Source organism: Astyanax mexicanus, chromosome 12 (genome assembly GCF_023375975.1).
Source record: "Astyanax mexicanus isolate ESR-SI-001 chromosome 12, AstMex3_surface, whole genome shotgun sequence".
Classification (NCBI taxonomy): domain Eukaryota; kingdom Metazoa; phylum Chordata; class Actinopteri; order Characiformes; family Acestrorhamphidae; genus Astyanax; species Astyanax mexicanus.
In genome coordinates this window covers 1877985-1899950 of record NC_064419.1, presented here as the reverse complement: position 1 = coordinate 1899950, position 21966 = coordinate 1877985, and the positions used below count along the sequence as shown (strand labels likewise).

The 21966-nt window shown below is 39.5% G+C and overlaps 1 protein-coding gene across 1 annotated transcript in view; it reads left to right on the top strand.

The window, feature by feature from the left end:
• Positions 1-772: 772 nt before the first annotated feature.
• fibcd1a (fibrinogen C domain containing 1a) overlaps positions 773-21966 on the top strand; it is a 110541-nt gene continuing 89347 nt past the window's right edge. The window contains exons 1-2 of the mRNA XM_049486224.1: positions 773-1207; positions 1495-1577. Coding sequence (XP_049342181.1) covers positions 1506-1577 — 72 coding nt within the window. The 5' untranslated portion in view covers positions 773-1207; positions 1495-1505. The remainder of the gene's footprint in view (positions 1208-1494; positions 1578-21966) is intronic.

Genomic DNA, 21966 nt, shown 5'->3' with positions numbered 1-21966 from the left:
CAGTACTGAAACCACATGAAACCAGTAATTTCACACTTTTACTCAAATAATAATAACCTGAGTTGATGCTTCTACTTCTACAGAAGTTTTTTTAAACCCTAGTATTTATCTCTACAGCCTGAGCAATGGATTTGAATACTCTTGGCACCTTTGCCTGCGATTTATTTTTTATTTTGTGTAGTTTGAGCTGGAACTGAGTAAAACGATGGAAAATATTATGCAGTCAATGCCCAGCTTGAAACAACAAGAAGCAGACATGGTGGATGTTATTATATACTTTGATTGGCTGTAAAACACAAACAGCCTGTTAATAAACAAGTTTTTCCTTTTGAATGTGTTGTTATTATTACTCATCATTATTCAGAATTAAAGCTAATCATGTATTCTACAGTGAGAGGTTAAAATAAGAAGCATAAATCGCCTCAGGGCTCCAAATATCCTCTACTTGAACCTCAATACAACTAATCCAGTATCCCAGTCCGCTGCTTCTTCTGTCTCCAGAGAAATCCACCGCCTCTCCGCGCGGGGTTTAATCATTTCCCACCTGTATTCGTGGAGAAACCCCGCCTCCGGTGCTGGCATTGGCTGGTCAAAACAAGAACCCGCCTTTCATTCTTGTACAGCACTCTATGATTGGTCCGAACTACTCAAGTGCGCAGAGGAAGCCAATGACTGCGGAGGTGGAGGGATTCTTTCAGCCAATCAGTACGCTGCTTCGAGTCAATCTTGGCGTAGATAGGCGGGACTTAGCCTCAATACGGGTGGGTTTACAAAATAACGGTTACTCACTCGCGCTGAGCATCGTCTCGAGCGAGAAGCGTTTGAGAGCGGTGCGCGAGCTTGTTTAAAACGGCGCTTTAAAAAAAGGCTAATTTGCAAGCTAACGCTCGGAGAAGGAATAAAACAGCTGCAGCGGCCGTTGAAAGTGTTATTTTGTCATTTTTTTACTATTTCTGAGGTAAAATCGACATTTTTCTTTAAGACTGGACCGAGGAAGTTTGGGTATTTTGCCTCAGGAGCCCCTGCCAGCTTCACCCGGGGGCTGTTTAGAACATAATCCGTAATCTGTCACCCCAAAACCGGGTGAGAGAGAGAGGGGGGCTCGGGGGGAGGAAGCTTCTCCCGTTCACCACATTTATAAACTATTTTTCAGACGCTTTTTTGTCTTTTTTTCTCGCTGGTTCGTCGGGGAAGAAGTCCCCACTAAGTATGTGATCTACAGCCTATGCAGAATGAACGTAGCTTCAGCAGTAGCGCTTCAGTCTGTGGGGAAATAGTTAACGTTAGTTAGATTAATGTATGTAGTGCGATAGATAGTGAGTGTGTGATAGACAGCTAGCTATCTAACCTAACCTTAACACCTCCTGAAGTAGTTTCCAGTAGGTCCAGTTCCCGTAGAAAACCCGATCTCTCGTTGTCTTCATGGAGAAATGAAAGAAAAACTGATCCTCCCTTCTCTCCTCTCGCCCATGGCACCAACTCTCGGATTTTAAGGACTCCAGAGAATGGTAAATGATCGATGGAAAATCATGAACAGTGTTTCAGAGCTCGAAGATGGACAGCAGCACAAATCCCAGGTAGGCAAACCAAGAATACACGAATACAAGAATAAAAAGTGTGAAGCTCAATTAGTAAATCATCTATCTACCTATCTATCTATCTATCTATCTATCTATCTATCTATCTATCTATCTATCTATCTATCTATCTATCTATCTATCTATCTATCTATCTATCTATCTAATGTTTGGTGCTTATTAGTAAAAAGCATGCATAGCCTACCCAGTCGCATTCAGAAGTAATTTAATTATTTTGCATGATCGAATTAGCTAGATCAGATAAATCTGTGGTCATATAGCTAATACCAGAAACCAAATATGTTTCCTAATGCTGTTATTAGTATTAGAACATGCAAAGTGTGAAGCTCAATTAGTAAATCATCTATCTACCAATCCATCCATCCATCCATCTATCTAAGCAATGTTTGGTTCTTGATATTAGGTATGTATAGCCTACTCATTCAGACCTAAGTGAATTATTTTACATTATCTAGTTAGCTAGGTCTGTATGTTTATCTATCTATCTATCTATCTATCTATCTATCTATCTATCTATCTATCTATCTATCTATCTATCTATCTATCTATCCTACTCCAGTATCAATAATTTTACTTTAATCCTGGATATATTGAAATATATGGAGTGCATTATTATTAGTGTCATGACATTCTGGAAGTTTAACTGCCTATCTTTTAGTCTATCTATCTATCTATCTATCTATCTATCTATCTATCTATCTATCTATCTATCTATCTATCTATCTATCTATCTATCTATCTATCTATCAGTAAGAGGATTGCCATCAATTTACACTCTAGCTGTTGATTTACAACAACACTTGAACATAAAAAGTTTATCATGCAAGCTAATGGTTTTCATAATGGATTGATAATGGTCTTTGCTTTATGAGGGCTGTGTTTAGGACTGCACGATAATAAAAAGAAAAACTGAAATAGAACAATATATTGTTTAATTATATTCTGCAATATATATATTGTGATATAAGACAATACAGGATTTTCACCAGAAGTCAACGATCCTGCATTTTAATATTATATAATGCACTAATATTGGGCAGATATAATCAGCTAATGGTTGCTATGTCAAGAAAAAGGAGAACATTGACAGTTTTCCTTTTACATCAAGCAGCAAACCATGTTTTAACTTTTAATTAATTTTGCTTTATGTGATATTTCACTTTCCACATCGCTTTGGCAATGCTCAAACAATATATTGTGCAGCTCAGTTAACAACAACACTGGACCACAAAAAGTTGGTTGCAGGCTAATGGCTTTATAATGGCTTGATAATGCCCTTTGTTTTATGAGGGCCCTGGTAATGCCCTTTGCTTTATGAGGGCAGTGATAATGCCCTTTGCTTTTTTTGAGCCCAATAATGCAGTGAGCCTTTTGCACGGTCAGGGATATTACTGTTCCCAACTTCAGGCAACATATGTGGCTATTTGTTTTCCAACCGTTAATTATTGTATTTATGATGAAGCAGGGGTGGGCAGTGGGATGATATGTTATTGTTATTGTGATAAATTATGTTAAGTTGTGGTTTCTTGGTATATCAGGGATGCTATCAGTGTGTAAAGAGCACTGCCTGTATATTTTATAAAAAGGCACCATAATGATCAAGTTTTATTGGGATCATTAATGGGGACAGTATGTGAAATACAGAATGAGAACCATTGTACTGAAAGTTTTGATTGCATTTGTAGAATATAGCTGTATACATGATCAGTGCCATCAGTAAAATATGTCTGAGTAGGATGCAAAATGGAGTCCAGTAAGAGTCCTTGGGCAAGACTCCTAACTAGGGATGTATCATATATGCATCAAGTGAACATATTTAACCGAAAATGGCAAAAACACTCTCATTGTTTGAAAAGATATGTTGTGCTTTGTTGGTATGTTTGCTGGGATGTTACACAAGTTCTGTGTTTAACAATATTGTTAAGAAATTGTTAAACGTCTGTAACTTGATTCAAAGGTAAATCTATCTGAATATATAATATATAACATCAGCCAGTGTCCATAAATCTAGTTGTTTTATTACACAAATCCAGTGTACTGTATTTAAACAGAATATGGAAGTATGCACAACCATGCATCATGAAATTTAAACATTTTCCAGTATTGTGATGATGTTATTCTTCTGCTATATTGCCCACGCTTATTCTTACTCTCAAAGTGGGAAAAAAAACAAGCCACAGCAGTAAAGGTCTTACTCAGAGGAGATAAAGCCTTTGAATGTTGTCTCTGGTAAGTGATACCACGCTCCCTGCCCACTGCCCACCAGGGAATGCACTTGTTTCTGTTTCGTGCCGCACACATATGCACAGACAGGGTAAGACTTGAGGGATTATGCTGATCTCCTCAGTGTGCGGGTGATTGCATGTCTGTCTGATAAATTCCTTCATGAGCGGCGGAACTTCTTGCTGCTTTTCCCAGGATAAGGAGGGATACTGCAGAAAAGGGAAAGAAGATGCACGAGGCGGTGCGCAGTGCTGGGCAGCTCAGTCGAAAGGGCATTATAGCTTTGAGATGCTTGTTTTTGCTGGCAATGTCGGTGTTGTTAGTTTAAAATCTTTACAGTCTGGCTGTTGCCTACTTTTTCACAGCCACTGTAATCTGGTGTGAGTATTAAGAGGGATATACATACCTCTGGAGCTTGGGATCGGATAAAAGCTGTAACATCTGTTCCTTAGTACCACAAGCCCTTATGTGATTTCTCCTCTCTTCCCCTCTCTTCTTATGTGGTCTGGCAGCACCACGCGATTGTATAGCCTTACAGTAAGACGTCACTTTTAAAAGGCAACGCTTTTTTCCGTGTCTGCGTAGTGGCTCACTCTTTTGTTTTGTGTGTCAGTGCATTTTTTTAATTGCTGCCATTTATTCACCTGCCTCGCCTCTCCCAAGGTCTTTTGTCATGCGGCACATAACGCAGCCTCTCATCCATTCTCGCCAGCTCATCCCACATCCTACTCCTGTTGTACACAGCATAAGTTATTTCAGGGGTTGCTAATTAATCAGCGTGAATTCATCTGCCACTCCGGCTGCCTGGTGTTTATTAATAAAATACCCTCCCTCCGGAGACAAAGCGGCCCTCGTGGGGCGAATAAAACTCACCTGCCTGAGCTGAACAGAACAGAGTGCTCAGTGCTTGATGGACACGCTTTGTAATCTCTTCTGCTGCTCTTAGTGGCGTGATTTTCCAGTTGAGTATGATGGGACGAAGCAGCTGGCTGCTGTCCAGTTAGGAGTGTACCTGTAAAAAACGGGTAAAAATAGGGCTCGGTGTGATCCGGAGAGACCCAGGCTGGCAGCCTTCCTCAGGAAACATTTTACACAGCTACGGCCTCTTCCCAGCAGTGTGTGTATCAGGGTTATAGTGTAAGCACAAAGCATCTGTGCTTCACACCTTGAGAGCTCCATGCCTCACTTGCCGTCTCAAATTGGCTCTGTTGTGAGTGTGCTTACAATCTGTGCTACACACAGTAACGAGAAAGACAAAGCAGTCCGTGCAGCATCCACAAATGTGTTATACTTGCAAGGTGTTTCAGCGGAAATGAGACGATATGGCAAAATCATCACTGCACAGTAAACACAAAGACTTATTGACTTATTCACCATTTGTGTTACAGACAAAGATGGAATTTGGCCTCCGTCTTTAACCCATTAGTGCATGAAACACTGCACACATGCACACTTATATGGTAAGCACACGTGCCCTGATCGGTAGTCTTCATCACTGCGACACAGAATAAGGACTGTCTAGTATAAAATTTATAGCATATACTGTGGTAGTAATACATTTTAATGGTATCTCCAAACTAAAATACTATTTCATAAAGGTATTTATAGACAATAGTCTATTAATGTTCTCTGTTAAAATCAAAGGCAACGGCATTTGAGCTTGATTAAGCTGGAACACGGTCTGTGCTCTGATGTAAGATATTAGCCTGTTAGCTAATTAGCATTATCTAGCCTTAGCTGACTAGGACTTTCTTAGATGTAAGTTTTTATCATTAGTAACACTATTTATCAAAACTACTGTACTGAGATTTCTGCTGTACGCATTCTCTGTGCATCTGTACTAAAGGCTAACAAGTGAGCTTTAGAAACCAACACCACGTTTAAAAAACCCGGATTCTGTAGTATTTCCTGTAAAACAAAAAGGCAACAGTTGCTACAAAGCAACATATTTATTAGTGGGGAATGAGGATTGGTCACAATGGGGCTTAGAGCCAGTGGGGTGCCAAGTATTTCATTAATGCTTTACAAATGGTCAGTGGCTGGCCACTGTAACTTAAAACCACGCCTGTTATCCCAGAATTACACCTAAAACATTGAGCACCATCTGTGCCTTCCACATGCAAGTAAGCTTTCCATTGTACACAGATATTAAAAGCTGGTAATTGGCTTATTTGTCAGTCAGAAGGCATGTCAGTTGGGAAATCCTGTGGTTCATGGTTTCTGAAAAGCGGCGAGACGCATTTGCTACAGTAAGAAAGACCCGAGCCGTGGCAATTATAACTTCAAGACAGCCTTAGAGCGAGAAAACACTCCTGCTCCTGGATGATAGCAGCCTCTGAGTGGTAAAGAGGATTTTATCAATCCATTTCCTTTCTAAAACGAGCCATTTTACTTAAATTGTGGCTGCTATTAGCATTTGGAGATTGAACCGCCAGGTTCGGATGATTCTCAGGGCTGAATAGCTTTTGCCCTGATGAAGTGGGTCTTTGAGACTGTGGAGCAAATTTGGTGCTGGAGCTCGGTATATGTTTGAAGGCATTTGGGATGCTGTACAAAACCACTGTCTTCTTTCTGTCCATCAAAACTATCCTCCTGTGGCAAACAGCTATTTGAGGTCAACCTAATCCTGAGATTGGCAAACAAAAGATGGGGTGGTAGACATTACCAGAGTGTTTGACAAGTACATCCATACATATATAATCAGTTTGTCTTCTAGGAGTTTTATCAACAGTGGTAAGGTTTAGCATCTCTTGTTACTCAGTTTACAGTGCAGGAAAGTAATGTTTGCTGAGGTAAGATAGACTCATCATTTGTTTATTTACCAAATGACTGGCTGTCTGTCTCTAACATGTGATTTAATATGGCTTCCTGTGTCTATATATGACTTTGACTGCAGTACTATCAAAAGGCTACAGTGCATATGTGCATTTGTTATAATCATTTTACAGTGATGGATAGAGGTATTAATATATCTGTATCTGTTCTTCGCATGGACGCATGGACATCGTAACGTTACATTTTGATAAATCAGTGACCCAGATCGCACCAGCAGCTGCCTCTTTCACACCAAGCTTCTTGCATCTTGTGCCTGATGTTTTTGACAGCTCTTTGGTCCTGCCCATGGTGGCGGAGAGGTTTAAATGAAAGAGATTGATTCTGTGACAGATGTCTTTTATACACATAGCTAGGTGAGATTAAGATAACTTTCTGGAAGGGACAAGACAAATTTTTGTGCTTCATGTGCACATTACCAGTCTGTGGGGGTCAGAGTGCAGTGGATTAAACACCCACCCCCCCCAGACCCCCACTGTAGTAATAGCAAGCTTGACTGCATGGCTGAGCACTATATGGAATGACCATTAAGTCCTAACATTTTGAAATAGTTGCATGGTTCTTCTTCGTACCACAATTTTAGTCCAGCTTCCTGTGACACATGTTGAAATCCATCACCATCGCTTGTGATTCCACTAATAGCATGGGATGCCGTTAATGACAATGGTTGAGTGGTTCATGACAAATTTCTCCTCCAGCCATTGGCTACATTATATGCTCGTCTCCAGCTGAGAGCACTACTTTTGCTGAAAGCTGTAGTTCACAAGTTCCCTTAAAGTGGCATCTGTGGCCTTTTTAATCACACCTTAAGAGAAGCTGCTGCATTAACAGCCTCTTCTTATAGTAGCTGATGAAGTGTAAAAAAATCATCATGTGCAAATTAGTATCGCACCGTGCAGGATGTGCTGTTTAAATCTGTAATTCAGATAAGTATGACAGAGGCAGTAACTGAGGTTTGCAAATTAAATCAACACACGTTTACTGACACGTTTCTCGCCTCGGCCCCTGTCAGAGCCTGCGGCGTTCTCTGGACCTGTCCGCCATGGCTAGGAGTAATGCTGCTCAGCTTTCAGCAATATCTCCCTGATTTCAGCACCTCACCTCAGTCCAGGCCAAGGCCTATATGTATAATTAAGTCTTCTGGCCTTGGTTGCAGCACATTGATTGTGGACGGGTGTGAAATCTCAGCGAGTCTCCAGCTGATGGATGGCTTTTGCTCCTCTGTGGCTGTCTGTGTTGAATTTCCATCATAGGCTTGCGAGGCAGTGTGAGGAGATACAAAATCTGATGCATGCGCTCCCCCAGCAGAGCAGATCAAAGGAGTATGATTGCAGGACATCAACAGCTCTCTCACATGGTGGTGGTTTATCAAAATGCCATCAGTCTCCCTCCCTTTCTCTTTCCATTTGTCTCTGCAGTGCTGTTCATGAGTGACACACGCTTTCTTGGAGCGGACGTGATTCCGTTGATTAGCCTCTGACACTGTATTTGATGTGTTTTTTACTGTGTTTGTGTCACGTCTGCAGTTAAACAACCAGGATTAGTGATAAGTAACTTTTAATTACGCTTTGCTGTATCTCTGACAGTGAAACTGAAGAAAAAAAAACAAGCTAATTTGCTGGAGTTTGGCTTCTTGACTTCTTTGAAAGATATTGCTCTAATTGTCACCAGCATATACTGGCATGCTTTTTTTTCTCTTGCCGTGAAATAAGATTTAATTGAAAACTTTCTCAGTCCCAGTTCAGTCTGAAAAAGCGGTAACATGCTAATGCCATTAATGAAAATTGGATACGATTATTACCCCATTTTAAGAGTCATATGGGTAAGGGACAGATCTATTTTAATTCAGTTCAGTTTATAGGTAGCCAACAGTTTGTCATTGGTGTTAATAGACACAGTCATTTGAAAAAAATAAGGACACCCCATAAAAACCATTAGTCTTTTTGGGTCCAATCCCATTACTTATTTGCACCCCTAACTTTTGTTTACAATGGGAAGTGTCAACCTTCCCATTGGAGCTGAGTTGTGAGGGGTAGCAACTGAGATGTACAACTAGCCTGTGTCTGTTTTAAAGAAACAAGCCATTATACATAACATGTGTCAGACACTTAGTTTAATTTGCTTTTGATGATTTAATCATTTTTAAAATTCTTTTTTTTTTTTGGTTGCATGTATTTACTTTCATATTACCTTTATTATTCAGTACCTTAAACTGAGTTAGTAGATTAAGTAGATTAGTAGATTAAGTAGATTTTAAATAACTAATTTTATTTTCTTATCTGAGTGCACTACATGAATGCATATATCTTAACCTGCACCTTATAGAAATGCTGTTCCAGAATCTCTTTTTACTTCTATCTCACAAAGAACCAGAAAGCAGAAATGTGATCCTGAACCACTGCTACTATTTTAAGCACCTTTATGAATCCCGACCCAGAAGTTTTCTCGAAGAACACTCTGTGAGAGCAGACATCATTTAGGATCAATCAATGCTGGTAGAAGCATGTGAGGGTGTCGGATTTGATTTCCGTCTCAAAGCACCACTTAATTTCGAAGCACAGAGAGCGAACCCAGCACAGCTCCTTCCACACCAAGTGCTGTAGTGCTTTTAAGGCCTGGAGAACAGGGTGGTTTGACCAGGCATGCCCAAAACACAATCTTCATTAGAGAGCAGCAGGCATGTGGGCACGCTGTATCTCACAAGGGAGATGAGCATTGGAACCCCACTGGAAACAGCTCCATTTGAAGTCATAAAGAGCAGATATTAATGGTTAGCTTGCCCTCTGGAATGTCGCTCAGCCTGTTAGCTCTGAGGGATGGCTCATTAAGGCATCTCTGCTGCTGCTTACACTCACGCTTACATTGTTCCCTTACAAACTGCCTGCATAGATTTCCTGCAGAGTTGTTAAGATGCTCCGGAACTCGTGGCCGATCTGAAGAGTCAATCTTAAGTAAACTAGCCTTGAACCGGTTTCTGCTTGATTTACAGATGCTGTATAGCCAGGATTCACCGAGACCGCGGAGAATCTCTCTGATGGCTACCACGTGCTGGTTGTGCCCACACCCTGTGGAGCAAGAGCAATGGTTTTAGAGAATGTGAAATACAGGAAAATATAGCAGCATGACTGGGATGATGTGTTTTTCACATCGGGGGGTTCTTTGAGTGGAAAAGACTGGCTGGATTGAAAGCACAGTTAATCCAAAATAATTCTGTTGTCTTGCCAGGAGGACTGGATGGTTGTTTTTTTTACCCCCCTATTTGATTGTCATCAATTTTGTGTGATGCGGTGCTTTTTCAATGGAATTTTTGATCAGGCCTTTTTTTTCTCTGGCTTTCTACATCAAACAGTCCCATCTGTTGTTGCAGAGAAGACCAAGTGCATATTGTGAATGAACCAATCAACAAGCCAGACATTTTTCACTGCAGATTTATAGATGTTATCCTTACAGACTAATATGACTTTGTTTTTTTTGTTTGTTTTTTTGAAGATTATTGGTGAGACACTGGGAGTAATGCACAGTTTTGTCACACGCTGGTTAATTTTGAGATATTTTTTATATTATATTTTTATACTTTAAAATATATTCTTTGTGACCACTTTGTTTGTTTGTGTTTGTAGATTTCTTTAAAAAAGACAGAACATGCAGTACTGCACTGTATGGCACTTTCTCACCTGTACAATGTTATCAGACCCAAATATAGTCATTTCTTTTTGTTTTTAACAACCAGACTTTTGTGTACACTTGTGTGTACTGTCTATAGTAGAGCTACAACTAATAATAATTTTGGTAGTTAATCTGATGATTACAACTACTTTGCCATGCCCTCTGTCATTTTAAAATAAAAGAAACAGCTGAAAGTGTGAATAAAAGGTCACATTTCCATGTTTTTTCTCATTAATTCTGCGATGGCCACTAGTATAAATGAATGCGCTGTGAGCCATTTTTTTTGTTACTCTGGTTTCATGGATATCTCCCCCAGAATAAAAAACTATTCTATTAGCAGCCCTTCTCTACAAGGACTAGACAAACTGTGTGTGTGTGTATGTAAACATCTGTGCATCTAAAAGGTGCAACTTAAAGTAGATAAATGTATTCATGAGAAGGATGTCCACAGACTGTTGGACACAATGGTTTTCTCACACATTGAGCCAGAAATCTCAACCTCAGTAATAATTGCACACCAATATTTCCAGTTGTTTTATCCCTATCTACTGTATATTTTGAAAGGTCTTTACAAAAGGGATTATTAAAATGTCATTCGTAGCCTGACATTAGATGTTATATAACATCTAATGCATGGCAAACATGGCAAAAATGGGGTTGTTATGGTTGTTATGGTTGTTGAGATGATAATTTCAAAAAGTCCAAAAGGACTTTATCCAGTTTGCTTTATCCACTGTTTGGTTTTATGTTTGTGAAAAAAAAATAGTTTGAATAAATTAATTAAAAAAACATATTGTCTTAATTAATTGGACAAGTTTAATTTTAGTCTCTTCTTATTAGAATTTCTACGTATTTATCTGAACTGGCCATGCTTTTCCATTTTTAAAGATTGTTAGCAACACCTATTTGCCCTTCTTGCAATTATAATAATCAATGCAGATAAACCATAATTGCAATGAATACAAAAGTTTATATTTGCGGCCGTTTAGCAGCTACTTAATGTGCAATCTGATGAGGCATGACTTTTACAACGAAGGGCCCATTTGCGCAATTACAGCTTGATGCCACTGTCAGGCTGAGGAGATGGAAAGCAGTGAAAAGTTAAAGGGTAATAATATCCTGAGCATTGTTCCTGTAGTCATTAAACCAGGACCAGTGGCTTAATGGAATCTATTATTAAACTCATCCATATAAGACTCCAAGGCACACTTGTAAACAAGTGGGGGGGAGGGGGAGGGGATAACAGCACTTAAAAAAGGCACATCAGAGGTGCAGTCCAGGCAGGTGTGGTATGAAGGTAAGCATTCCCTTTAGCTCCTGGTTTGCCTTCCTCGCTAATCTCTCCATATCCACAGTTTTCTCCATTTCCAGCTTACAGTTTTCTCTCTGTTTATGGTGCATTCAATGTGACCCCTTCATCCCCCCGTTAGTGTTTCCATAATAAGCCGAGCGTTTTGTGTGTCGCGGGGGGATTCCTGACGGCTTTTAAAGTCCTGTTAGCGTAGGCACTGGAACACTGGGGGTCGTCTCCCAAGTGGCGTCACCCAGCAGAGGTGCAAATGGCTGTGACCTCTGCCGGCAGCTGGCCGCTGACTTTCAAGAATTTTAAGTAAAGCCACGTAGGAGATGAAAGTTGAAATGCTAAAAGGAAAGGGACTTACAGCTCAGATACAAAGTCTGTTTTATACTTCAGAGCGGCTTCTGCAGCTGTCTTCTGGGACCGTGGACACCAAAATAGCATTCATTGTGGACAAGCTAATTAGTCTCTGCATTCTAAAGCCGTAACAAGCTCTGTCGTTTCATCAGTTCGGCGCTACTTACTTCAAAAAACAATTCAGGTCCTCTGACGGCGTACGGCTCGATAATTCACTGAGGTTCTCAGTGTTAAAATCAGGTTAGTGGGATTGATAAGCACTTATACTTCTGCTTTCAACCTCTACAGCACAGGCATCGTGTTCAATTAAAGGAGGAGGTGCCCATTTTTATATTATGTTTTATATGGTGCTCCTGAGTTAAATGTTACGCTAATTAAAAAAAGGCAGTTGTGTGTGTGTGTGTGTGTGTCAGGGTTGTGTATTAGCAAGAACCTGGCAAAATTAACCACTGTCTCCCATCAGGCTTTACATGCAAACTAAAAAATTTGAGACAAAATTGTAATACTTGGATATATTTCCTTACGAAATATAATAAATGTACATATTTGAGCTTGTCAGATATAAAATAGATGCTCATATAAAAGAAAAAATATATGTAAATATATTTGTGCAAAATATATATGAAACCTATTTGAAGTATTTTGATTATTGACATATTGGTCTATATTGGTCAAGCACTAGGGGGATGAAAACAATTATCATACTGTTAATGCTGAAAAGAGTGGAGAGGTGATAATGGTACTGGTGATAGTGAGCTACTGCCTGATGGTGAACTACATGATGATGCTTTAACAACAGACATCATTATCGAACACTTAATAAAACAACTTAATAAACCTTGTATGAACAGTATATGAATTCAATATATAATACTATTTGAAAGGAAAGTAAATTAAATGCATTAATTATGGATTTAACAGTGGACTATTTTTATGTGCGGGAAAAGGTGAGGTAAAAGTTGAATGCAGATAAAACACAAACAGTCCCATTAAGTGCAGATCCCTGACAAATCTTATTACAGCCTGTATCAGAGTAACTCTCCATTACCTTCACTGGACTGCTTAAATATTTGTTATTAGGATTACTGCAATGATGTATGGAGCGGTGGCTTAATTCATTCCCAAATGATGTTATTACTTCAGAGCATTTTCTCTCCATTCATGTGTGTGTGTGTTTAGCTTGTAGTTGTGTGTGTTTATGTTTATGTGTGTGTGTGTGTGTGTATGTATGTGCAGCTGCAAAGCCTGCTAAATGTGGCTCTGGAGAAGAGCAATGAGTGGATAACTGAAATGAATGACCTTGATAACCCAGCACGGGCTATGACTTCACAGGTGATAAAATGCTTCCATTTGCTTTTCCTTTAAAGTGCTACCTCGCTGAGCATTTATCTTCTCAGCCACTGAGTTTAAACAATTTAGCCTGACACCTTCGTATAGCTGTGCTGAGGAAATCTGGCGACAGCGCGCGCGTGCGAGTGCCGCCGTGCAGCGCGGCGTCCTCGGGGACTTCTAAACTAGTGAACCAGCTCCTTATCAAGGGCACGGCAAGTGCTGCCTCTGTATCGCTCGCTCCGTTTTGCCTGTGTCAAATATTGGATGCATGTTACAATTTCCTTGTAAAATTAGGTACAGCTCCTGCGGCGGTTTCTTCATTTGAGAGCCACAAACGAAAAATGTCACAAATGGATTTCCCTTGCTTGTTTTTCCCTGCTTTCAACTGCGGTGCGAAAGCAGTCAAAGACAACTTGCATTCTCCTCGTGTACAAAGCCTCGTGTGGCTCTCATTGCACATGCACAAGCACACCCACACACACACACACACACACATGGACGCACAAGGCTTGGGAATTCTAATTCTCAGTGGATCTAGCAGAATTATCAATGATTGCTATGGACCTCTCTTGACATGTGGGTCTATGAGTGTGTGTGTGTGTTTGTGTGTGTATCTCTGTGTGTGTACTTGCCCTGATAACATAACTAGGTCTCCTGTTTTCACAATCGATTCGTTGCTCCATTGTGGTTTTGATTAATTGATTAATTGAAAAAAGAAAATGTGCCATTATCTTTTTGTCAGAGACTAAACTAAAAATCTATTTTACTGTATGCATTAATCTTATTTATCTGAACAGCACCTTTACAGGATAAGCAAAATCCTTCCATACAGCTTTCAGTGGAAGTCACAGTGAACAGATTTGATTTTAAGTCATTTTGAAGCATTTTTATTCTTCCATTCATCATCAGATTTGGGCACAAAGTAAAGAACAGCTGCCAGATTCAGGTTACAAGTTATAAAAGTTTAGCATGTCAGCAAAGATAAAGTACTTTAAAACAACCCCCCCCCCACCCCCACAACATCTGTGAAAGAACAAATATCATCAAGCTAAATAATCAGAAAATAAGTTGCCAAACATTTTTCAAATTTACATTCAGTCATTTAGCCAGATGCTTTTATCCAGAGCTACTTAACTACTTTAGTTCGTTCGATGCACAATTCTCACATACTACATATTACATGCATATTAAATAAAGTTAAGAATACAGCCTATATCACTGTTACAGATTGTGATGATTAGTTAGCATTAGCATTATCAACCCTGAGATTAGCAACCCTTAAACCAGAGAACTTCCAATTTGAACCTTGTGTCCAATCTTTGTTTCTATACCTGGTGATACTTTGGTAGGATCGTTTTTCCAGAAAACACCCTCTCCATTAGTGAATTTGAGGGTGGGTTCAGGTAAACATATTGAGCACAATGACAATAAACACCATGTCCATATCGTCGCTGTCCTATGAAAAACACTTTTTTCCATTTTTGTCGATTTTTAGTTTACTACATAATTTGCACAGACAGACGGTCCCTCACACTGTGCCAAAATTTCTTGATGAACGGACTAATAAAAACTCTTCAAAATTACCTGAAATAAACTCTTTTTACATTGACTTCCATTGAAAGTTCACAAGGTATTTCCTCTCTCCTGTAAAGTTACTGTTTTGGAGATAAATGTTTTTCATTGGACAGCGACGATATATACAATTTACAATAATTCAATACCTTAATTACTTGATACTGACTGATCCAGGACTGGAGACTGGATTTAGTGTCCAGTATTGCTGTCACTGAGAAACTGTGCCGATAACTGGGCTGTTTTTTTTTCTCAGTAATATCAAAATGTCAGATATGATTATATGGTGTCATAAAATAGTAATTACAATGCGTGTACTAAGTGTACATCTTTATAAATTATACATTTATAAATTATTATTATTCAAAACCTTCTCAAAACTATAATTATACAACTTCTCAGCCAATATTCCATATCCTTTACATGATTTACAATAATTGTCCACTCACCTCAGAAACATCAAGGCCTTAATTATATTAATCAAGGTAATTAAATAAATACACTAGACTCATTTACATGCTCTCAGTTTTTTTTTCTACACACTAAAACAGTGCTGCTCTAATATGGTCAATGTAATTAGTACCTTTTCATACTACACTGAATATCTACTAATTTCATGGGTCAAAAAGTAATTCTATTCACTGACTGGTATACAGTGTATGTGTGTGTGTGTGTGTGTGCTCTGATCTTTGTGTGTTTTTCTGCTGCCTGAGTGGACATTATATCATATTATATAAATATTGTTATTTATATGCACAGTATACATTTCTAAGCATATTGTGGGGGTCTTTATTGCTTAGACAACACTGACTAACTATACTTTTATTAAAAAGTGTAATTAGTTATGTTTAATTGAATGAAAACTTGAGACGGTTTCAGACCAGATTTAAAGAAAAAATTAAAGTAAAACTTAAACTGCACTTTTAAAAAAAAAATTGTGTCCCTTGTTTTAAGCCAACTTTGGACGCTACGTGGGACGAACAGCTAGCTTATAGCGCCTTGGGCTACCGGAACACTCAAGGTTCCTCAGTCTAGCACTGTCAGGTGGCATTTATGTCCGGCTAACACTGCTAAGCGCTGTTAGCGGCTAAAGCTAATGCTGCTTATTGCTGCTTATTGCTGCTTACTCTCCAGCCTTATTGCTGGAGAAACTTCACTGAAAACTCACCCTTAGACAAAATATTGAAAAGAATTACAGTTTTGTTTACTTTATTCGCTTCCTCCAGCTCTCCCATTAGAAGGGAAACATGGCGAAACCCTTGCTGACTTCGTTGCAGGCATCCTTACTAGTGTCACCTAATGTGCCTTATAATCCAGAGCACTTTTGTATGAAAATAGACCAGAAAATAGATTTTATTTAAAGTGCACCTTATAATCTGGTAACTTTTTGACCATAAAGTCTGAAAAATATGATATGTGTTTCCAGCTCTTATTTTCAAGTGCCTTTAGTCTAGATTGTGAGCTACACAAGGTTGTACAAAAGAGTGCATTGTGTGTGTGTGTGTGTGTGTGTGTATGTGTGATTTTGTGTGTGCATGAGTGTATGAGGGAATCTCTTGTCCTCCTGTGCCTTGATCTGGTGAGTGAGACGGTGCGGAGCAGGGCTGTGTCCTGTGTGCTGGTCCTGAGGGAGCAGAGAGAGAGAGAGAGAGAGAGAGAGAGTGAGGGCGAGAGAGCATGGTGACATATAGCAGCCCTGCAGACAAAGCTTTCTGCAGCCCCAGTGCAGGCTAAAAGACAAATCGCTGCCTGCACACTTCACTGCCTGTCCTTGGAGTGCACTGACAGGGAAACCTGCCGAGAGTAGGCACTGTCACTGTTGCCATTGCCCGTAGATTTACACGCGGCCTCTCTCTCTCTCTTTCTCTCTCTCTCTTTCACAAACACACACACAGACATATATGTGTGCACACACACTGGCACACGGTGGAGCCACTCACTGAGGCTAAATCATGTCAGCACTCAACAGTTGTACGCACTTTAGTTGCATACACTCATTCCGGTTACTTTCCCGCAAATACATAAAACATGCCAGAGAACGCCGGCCGCTGAAGAACCCACTTACATGAAAACGGCAACAACTTAAACGTTTTCCACACACAACCACAGTAGCTCTCGTGCATACACACCTGGCAGAAGTTCTTTAACATCAAGTCATTCTGAACTGTAAGAGGTGAGGTGGTCCACAGCGGTGGTCTATGATTAAAATGTGATGTCGGAAAGTGAGCAGCCACAGATGGCTACAATTTCCTGAGCGAGAGGGTGCCGGCGAAGTGCTGATTTCCCCACCACACAACCACAACCTTTTATTTCCCCTAAGATGCTGTGAAAGCTCGCCGCGCTCTTAACACATTATCAGTAAATATCTTCGCATGAAGCGCTATGCTGTTACATGCCGAGGGATCATAAGCTGCTACACCTGACACTGAGAAAGTGTGCTGTTGCTACTGTAACTGAACCTTCAACTTGTAGTTTTCTGCTGCACTTTTCTCTCGCTGTTCCAAAGTTTCTCAATTCCTTAGACTTCAGGTCAATCTTCAGTTTTTGGTTATTTCAGGTTTTGTTATGCAACGAGGTAAACTTGGTGTTGAAGAGGGGTGTGAATCACAGGGCATCTCTTGATGCAATATTTTTATGATACATTGCTAGCAATAATTGTATTGAATTGTATTGCAAACCAGTTTCCTACGACACTTCATAGCTTCTAAGTTACTAAAGAGGATAAAATACTCCTAAATTAGCAAATACCAAAAATTATGGATTTATTGGTGTCAGTTTCACCTAATTTTACCACCAATATTCTGCAAGTTGAGTAATAAAGTTAAATTGGGGGCAAGTCTTAGGGATTTTAGAGCTCCCTTGTTTCAATGAAAATATTGATATTCGACACCACGTCTCGATACGATATAATAGGATAAAAATAATACTATTACTACAATAACTACAATCACTATTTTGTCCTAAAAGTGACTCTAAGCATAGCTTACTAAAGAGTCTTCTCTTTGGTGCAGAGCTGGAATCTGCCATTGAATGCATTTATTAAGTATTTTAAGTTGTATTTTATGTAGTTTAATATATAAGTAGTAAGTAAACGACTTTGCTTGGGTCAAAATGTTCTGTTGAGATGCTGTTTTACAAGCCTATTTATAGCTTGCTTATGCAAGCTTATGTTTGGGAAGTGAGTTTTTTTTATCTTGTCATACAGCACAACTAGCACAGATGGTTTTAGACTTTAGATGTGGCTTCAGCATCATCTCATCCTGCTTTAATATAAAAAAAAAATGCAAAATTCAGTTTGAATTTGAATGTTTGAAATAAACTGCATTTATATATAATTTATTAGACAAGAACTAAAACCAGCGACTTCTGTAGGATGGACAGAAAGATGAAATTAAAGCTTTTTTCTGTGGGGTGATGGTTCTGTAGCCCACTTTCTGAGCCAGTTTTTACATTACTAGCTCGGTTGCTGATCCTTTTTTCCTTGAGATACTGCTTTAGGATATTATCTTAAAGGCTTGAGATGTTAAAGTTTATAGATGTATATACTTATATACTATGCACTTGTGAAACTGTTCCAAAGTATTTAAATGTATATATCGAGACTAAGCTCGATTAAGTTTAATGGAATGATATACAAAGTTGTATATGGTGGCCTAACCCGAGGTATGTTGTCCCCTACATACGGGGAGCAAGGTTATATACGAGCGAGGCCATGTTAACAGTGTGGGTGGAGGAGTTGTAGGGCAGTTAGAACTGGAGCAGAGTGCTTCTGACAGCCTGAAGCATGAGCGTGATCTCCCTGCGCTCTCTTAAGTAATCATTTATCATCTGAAACCAGTTAATGAAGCTGTACTTTCTGACACAGCACCTAGTGTCCTGATACATATGTGTGTGTGTGTGTGTGTGTGTGTGTGTATGTGTGTTTTGTGTGTTTATGCACGTGTATTTATATAGAATTTTCTGCTCCGGTGAGCTTTGGTTGAGCTGCTATTGAGTCAGTGCCGCACCTCTTCCTTCTTTCAGCTGTCTCGTATAAGCAGTACGAGAGCCAGAGGAAGAGGAAACTGTGCATTTGTAAAGCCATTTTCCAGATCACGGCTAATCCTGTGCATCTGTTCTGCCCATATTACTAAGACCTACTTGTTGGGATTTCTCACTTTCTATTTATGTGCTTTTTTTTGATAGGAGACCTCTGGGTAATGCTGGGCCGAGCAGCATTGCATAGAAGACCTCTTAATCCAGGGCGACTGACGTTGCTTTCAGGGATTTGGCTCTTGACGGTGTCTAATTTACAGAGGAACTGGAGCTTGTCCACGTTTGTGTGTAGATTTGTGTGTGGTTTTTTGAGGTATAGGAGTGTGGCTGGTGTCTTTAAGTGATGCTTTGTTTGGAATTTTGGAACAAAAGGCCGTTTCACACCGAATACATTTTGTTCTGAAGTAAAAAGCAAATGCAATTTTTAATGTTGTGGAACTTTTACACCAAGGTGCATTGCTAATGCAACCCCATTAACAGTCTATTTTCACTTTTCACCTTGCCTTGCACCTGTGTAATTTAAATAGCAACAGTGCTTGTGAATATACTGTATCCATGGTGATAGGCGTGGTGGTTTGGAAATGAGGTATGTGTGAGTAAATTTCTGGTGTATTGCTATCTTGGCAACAGAAAAACAGGTGCACCACTGACTGATTAGAACCTAGAAAACAATCAACTGTCAGAACGTTCATTGCTATCTTTGCAATGCAGGTGTGACACGCCAACACCTACACATGTTACACACACACGTATGGATACACAGCAGTGCACAAACCCAACTTTTACATTATGAACCTTACTCCAACCTTACTTTTACACAAAGTCCTGCTCACGCACCTTTACAGTGTGAACATGCAGGTCAGTTTTCATCTTCTGAGAAGCTCAAAAGTTTTACGTGTTTTTTGTCTTCTGTGTTATGTAATTAGGGATATAAACTCCATAGCTCATAGTTTTCCCGGAAAATCTCTTGCTGACAACTTTTATGAAGAAGCACATTTCATTTTCCAGCAGGACTTGGCACACAACAATACCAATTTGTTGTACATAATATTAAAAAAGACACAGATTTTTGGGTTTTCATTGGCTGTAAGCTTCATAATAATCAACTATAAAAGGAATAAATGCTTAAAATAGATCACTCTGTGTGTAATACATCTATATAATATATGAGTTTTTACCTTTTTAATTGAATTACTAAAATAAATAAAGTAACTTTTCAATATAACCTCAGAAAAAAGGCTATATCTTCAGATAAGGCATCTGATGAAACCAACCCCAGCAGATAAAAGGTTTTTAGCTTTCGTTGTTGTTGTTGTATGCAGTGAAAAGGGATATTCTATGTGGTCGGTTTGTTTTCTGTTTGAAAACAGTAGTATTATCTGCTCATTATCCAGCTATCTATTTTGTTCAGATTAAAGTCCACCCAGCTGTTCAATCTTCTATCCATCCATCCATCCATCCATATTTTGTCATAGTTTGAACTGTTGTGTAGGCAGACACCATTTCACCAGTCCATTATCCAGAATCAGGAATTAATCAACTCTGGTAATGTAAGCTATGTGTGTGTGTGTTTGTGGGAAGTGAAGAAAATCCAGTCGTGTTTTTGGTTTCTGATATCAGATCCATGGTGAAATAATCCAGGCTGGCTAAATCCTGGATTTAGCTCAAGTCCTGCTGAATGTGGTGAGAAGCGTAACCCTGCACCCTCTCTGGCTCGTGTATAATAAAATGAGATCGCTGCAGTGATGTCTGCAGCATATGTAGCCAGCAGGTGGATCAGTGTTTTGATCTAATCCCTGGCTGGGGAAGATAGGTCTCCTTTCCGTCATATGAGAGGCCCTAGGCTTCATCGCTCTCCCAGACTTCTCACAGGTCAGGGGCAACCTTCACTTGTGTGATAGCAGAGCATAGATAGAGCATAGTGGATCTATATTGCAATGCATTCTCTATTCTCTCAAATATGTATTGCGAGGATATAGAAATGTATGAGTAAGCACACTGCAGTATAGGATGTAGGCGGCGGCCTTTCGCCTGAGTGCGGTTATCAAGTTATAGGTGCGCCATTCAGCATATATATCAGTGCAGATTTAATATCTACCTACATCGAAATCATCTTTTCTAGAGGATTGTATATAATATATAATGGTCAGTCGGACACTGAGCGGCACCCCTGGCCCACAATACAAGCCCATTCAGAAAGTCACTGTATAAAACATCATTCAGATTGCCTATACACTGTGGAACTGCCTGTTCAGTGGATTCAGTAAGAGTACAGTGGAATAAAGGCGCTTGTCGAGAAAGAAATGTGAGTTTGACTCCCCTGAATCCTAGACATTGTGGTATTGTAATAGAAGTGAGAAACCTGACCCTGCACTTACAGTATATCTATCTTCAAAGAGTTATAGTGTTGATTGAGTCAAATACATTCATTCACTTTTATAAAATGCCTCAAAAAAGTTGATGGTTGGAATCGAATTTAACTTTATAAGTGTGCATATAATGATCTACTTTTTTTAACTGTATGCAATATCAGATTCAAAGGATAAGTCTATTGAGGACACCTCTACAGTTAAAAAGAAGGCTCTAGTAATCTTTTGGGCCACCTCCAGTGGTCAATACTGGTAACTGGTCGTAACAGGTAGGCAAACAGACAATTGTATAACGCTTTATTGAGAGAAGAACATGCAATACTTAGCAAGGGTGTGTGTGAAGTGAGGGTGTACAAATAGATCTTTACAGTTGTACAGTTGATCTCAATACTCAGGTGATTCACTTCCTGGAGGTGCTGTGTACGGTGTCCTGTGATTGGGAATGGGTGTTATGTCAGTGTGTGGTGCATTCTGAGTATTGTACTCCGAGAGTACTGTAGACTTTACTCTACGGAGTGTGTGTCCCCTTCCCTAGCTCACCATCAGTGTGAAATCTTGCCTAGTAGTGTTATTTTCTCTTTAGTATGTTGCCATACTGCTGCCAGTATTTTACTGTTCATTTACAGTGAAATTCTTTTAAGTCAATGCTTATCTATAATTCTACAGTATTTCGTTGCCAACTGAA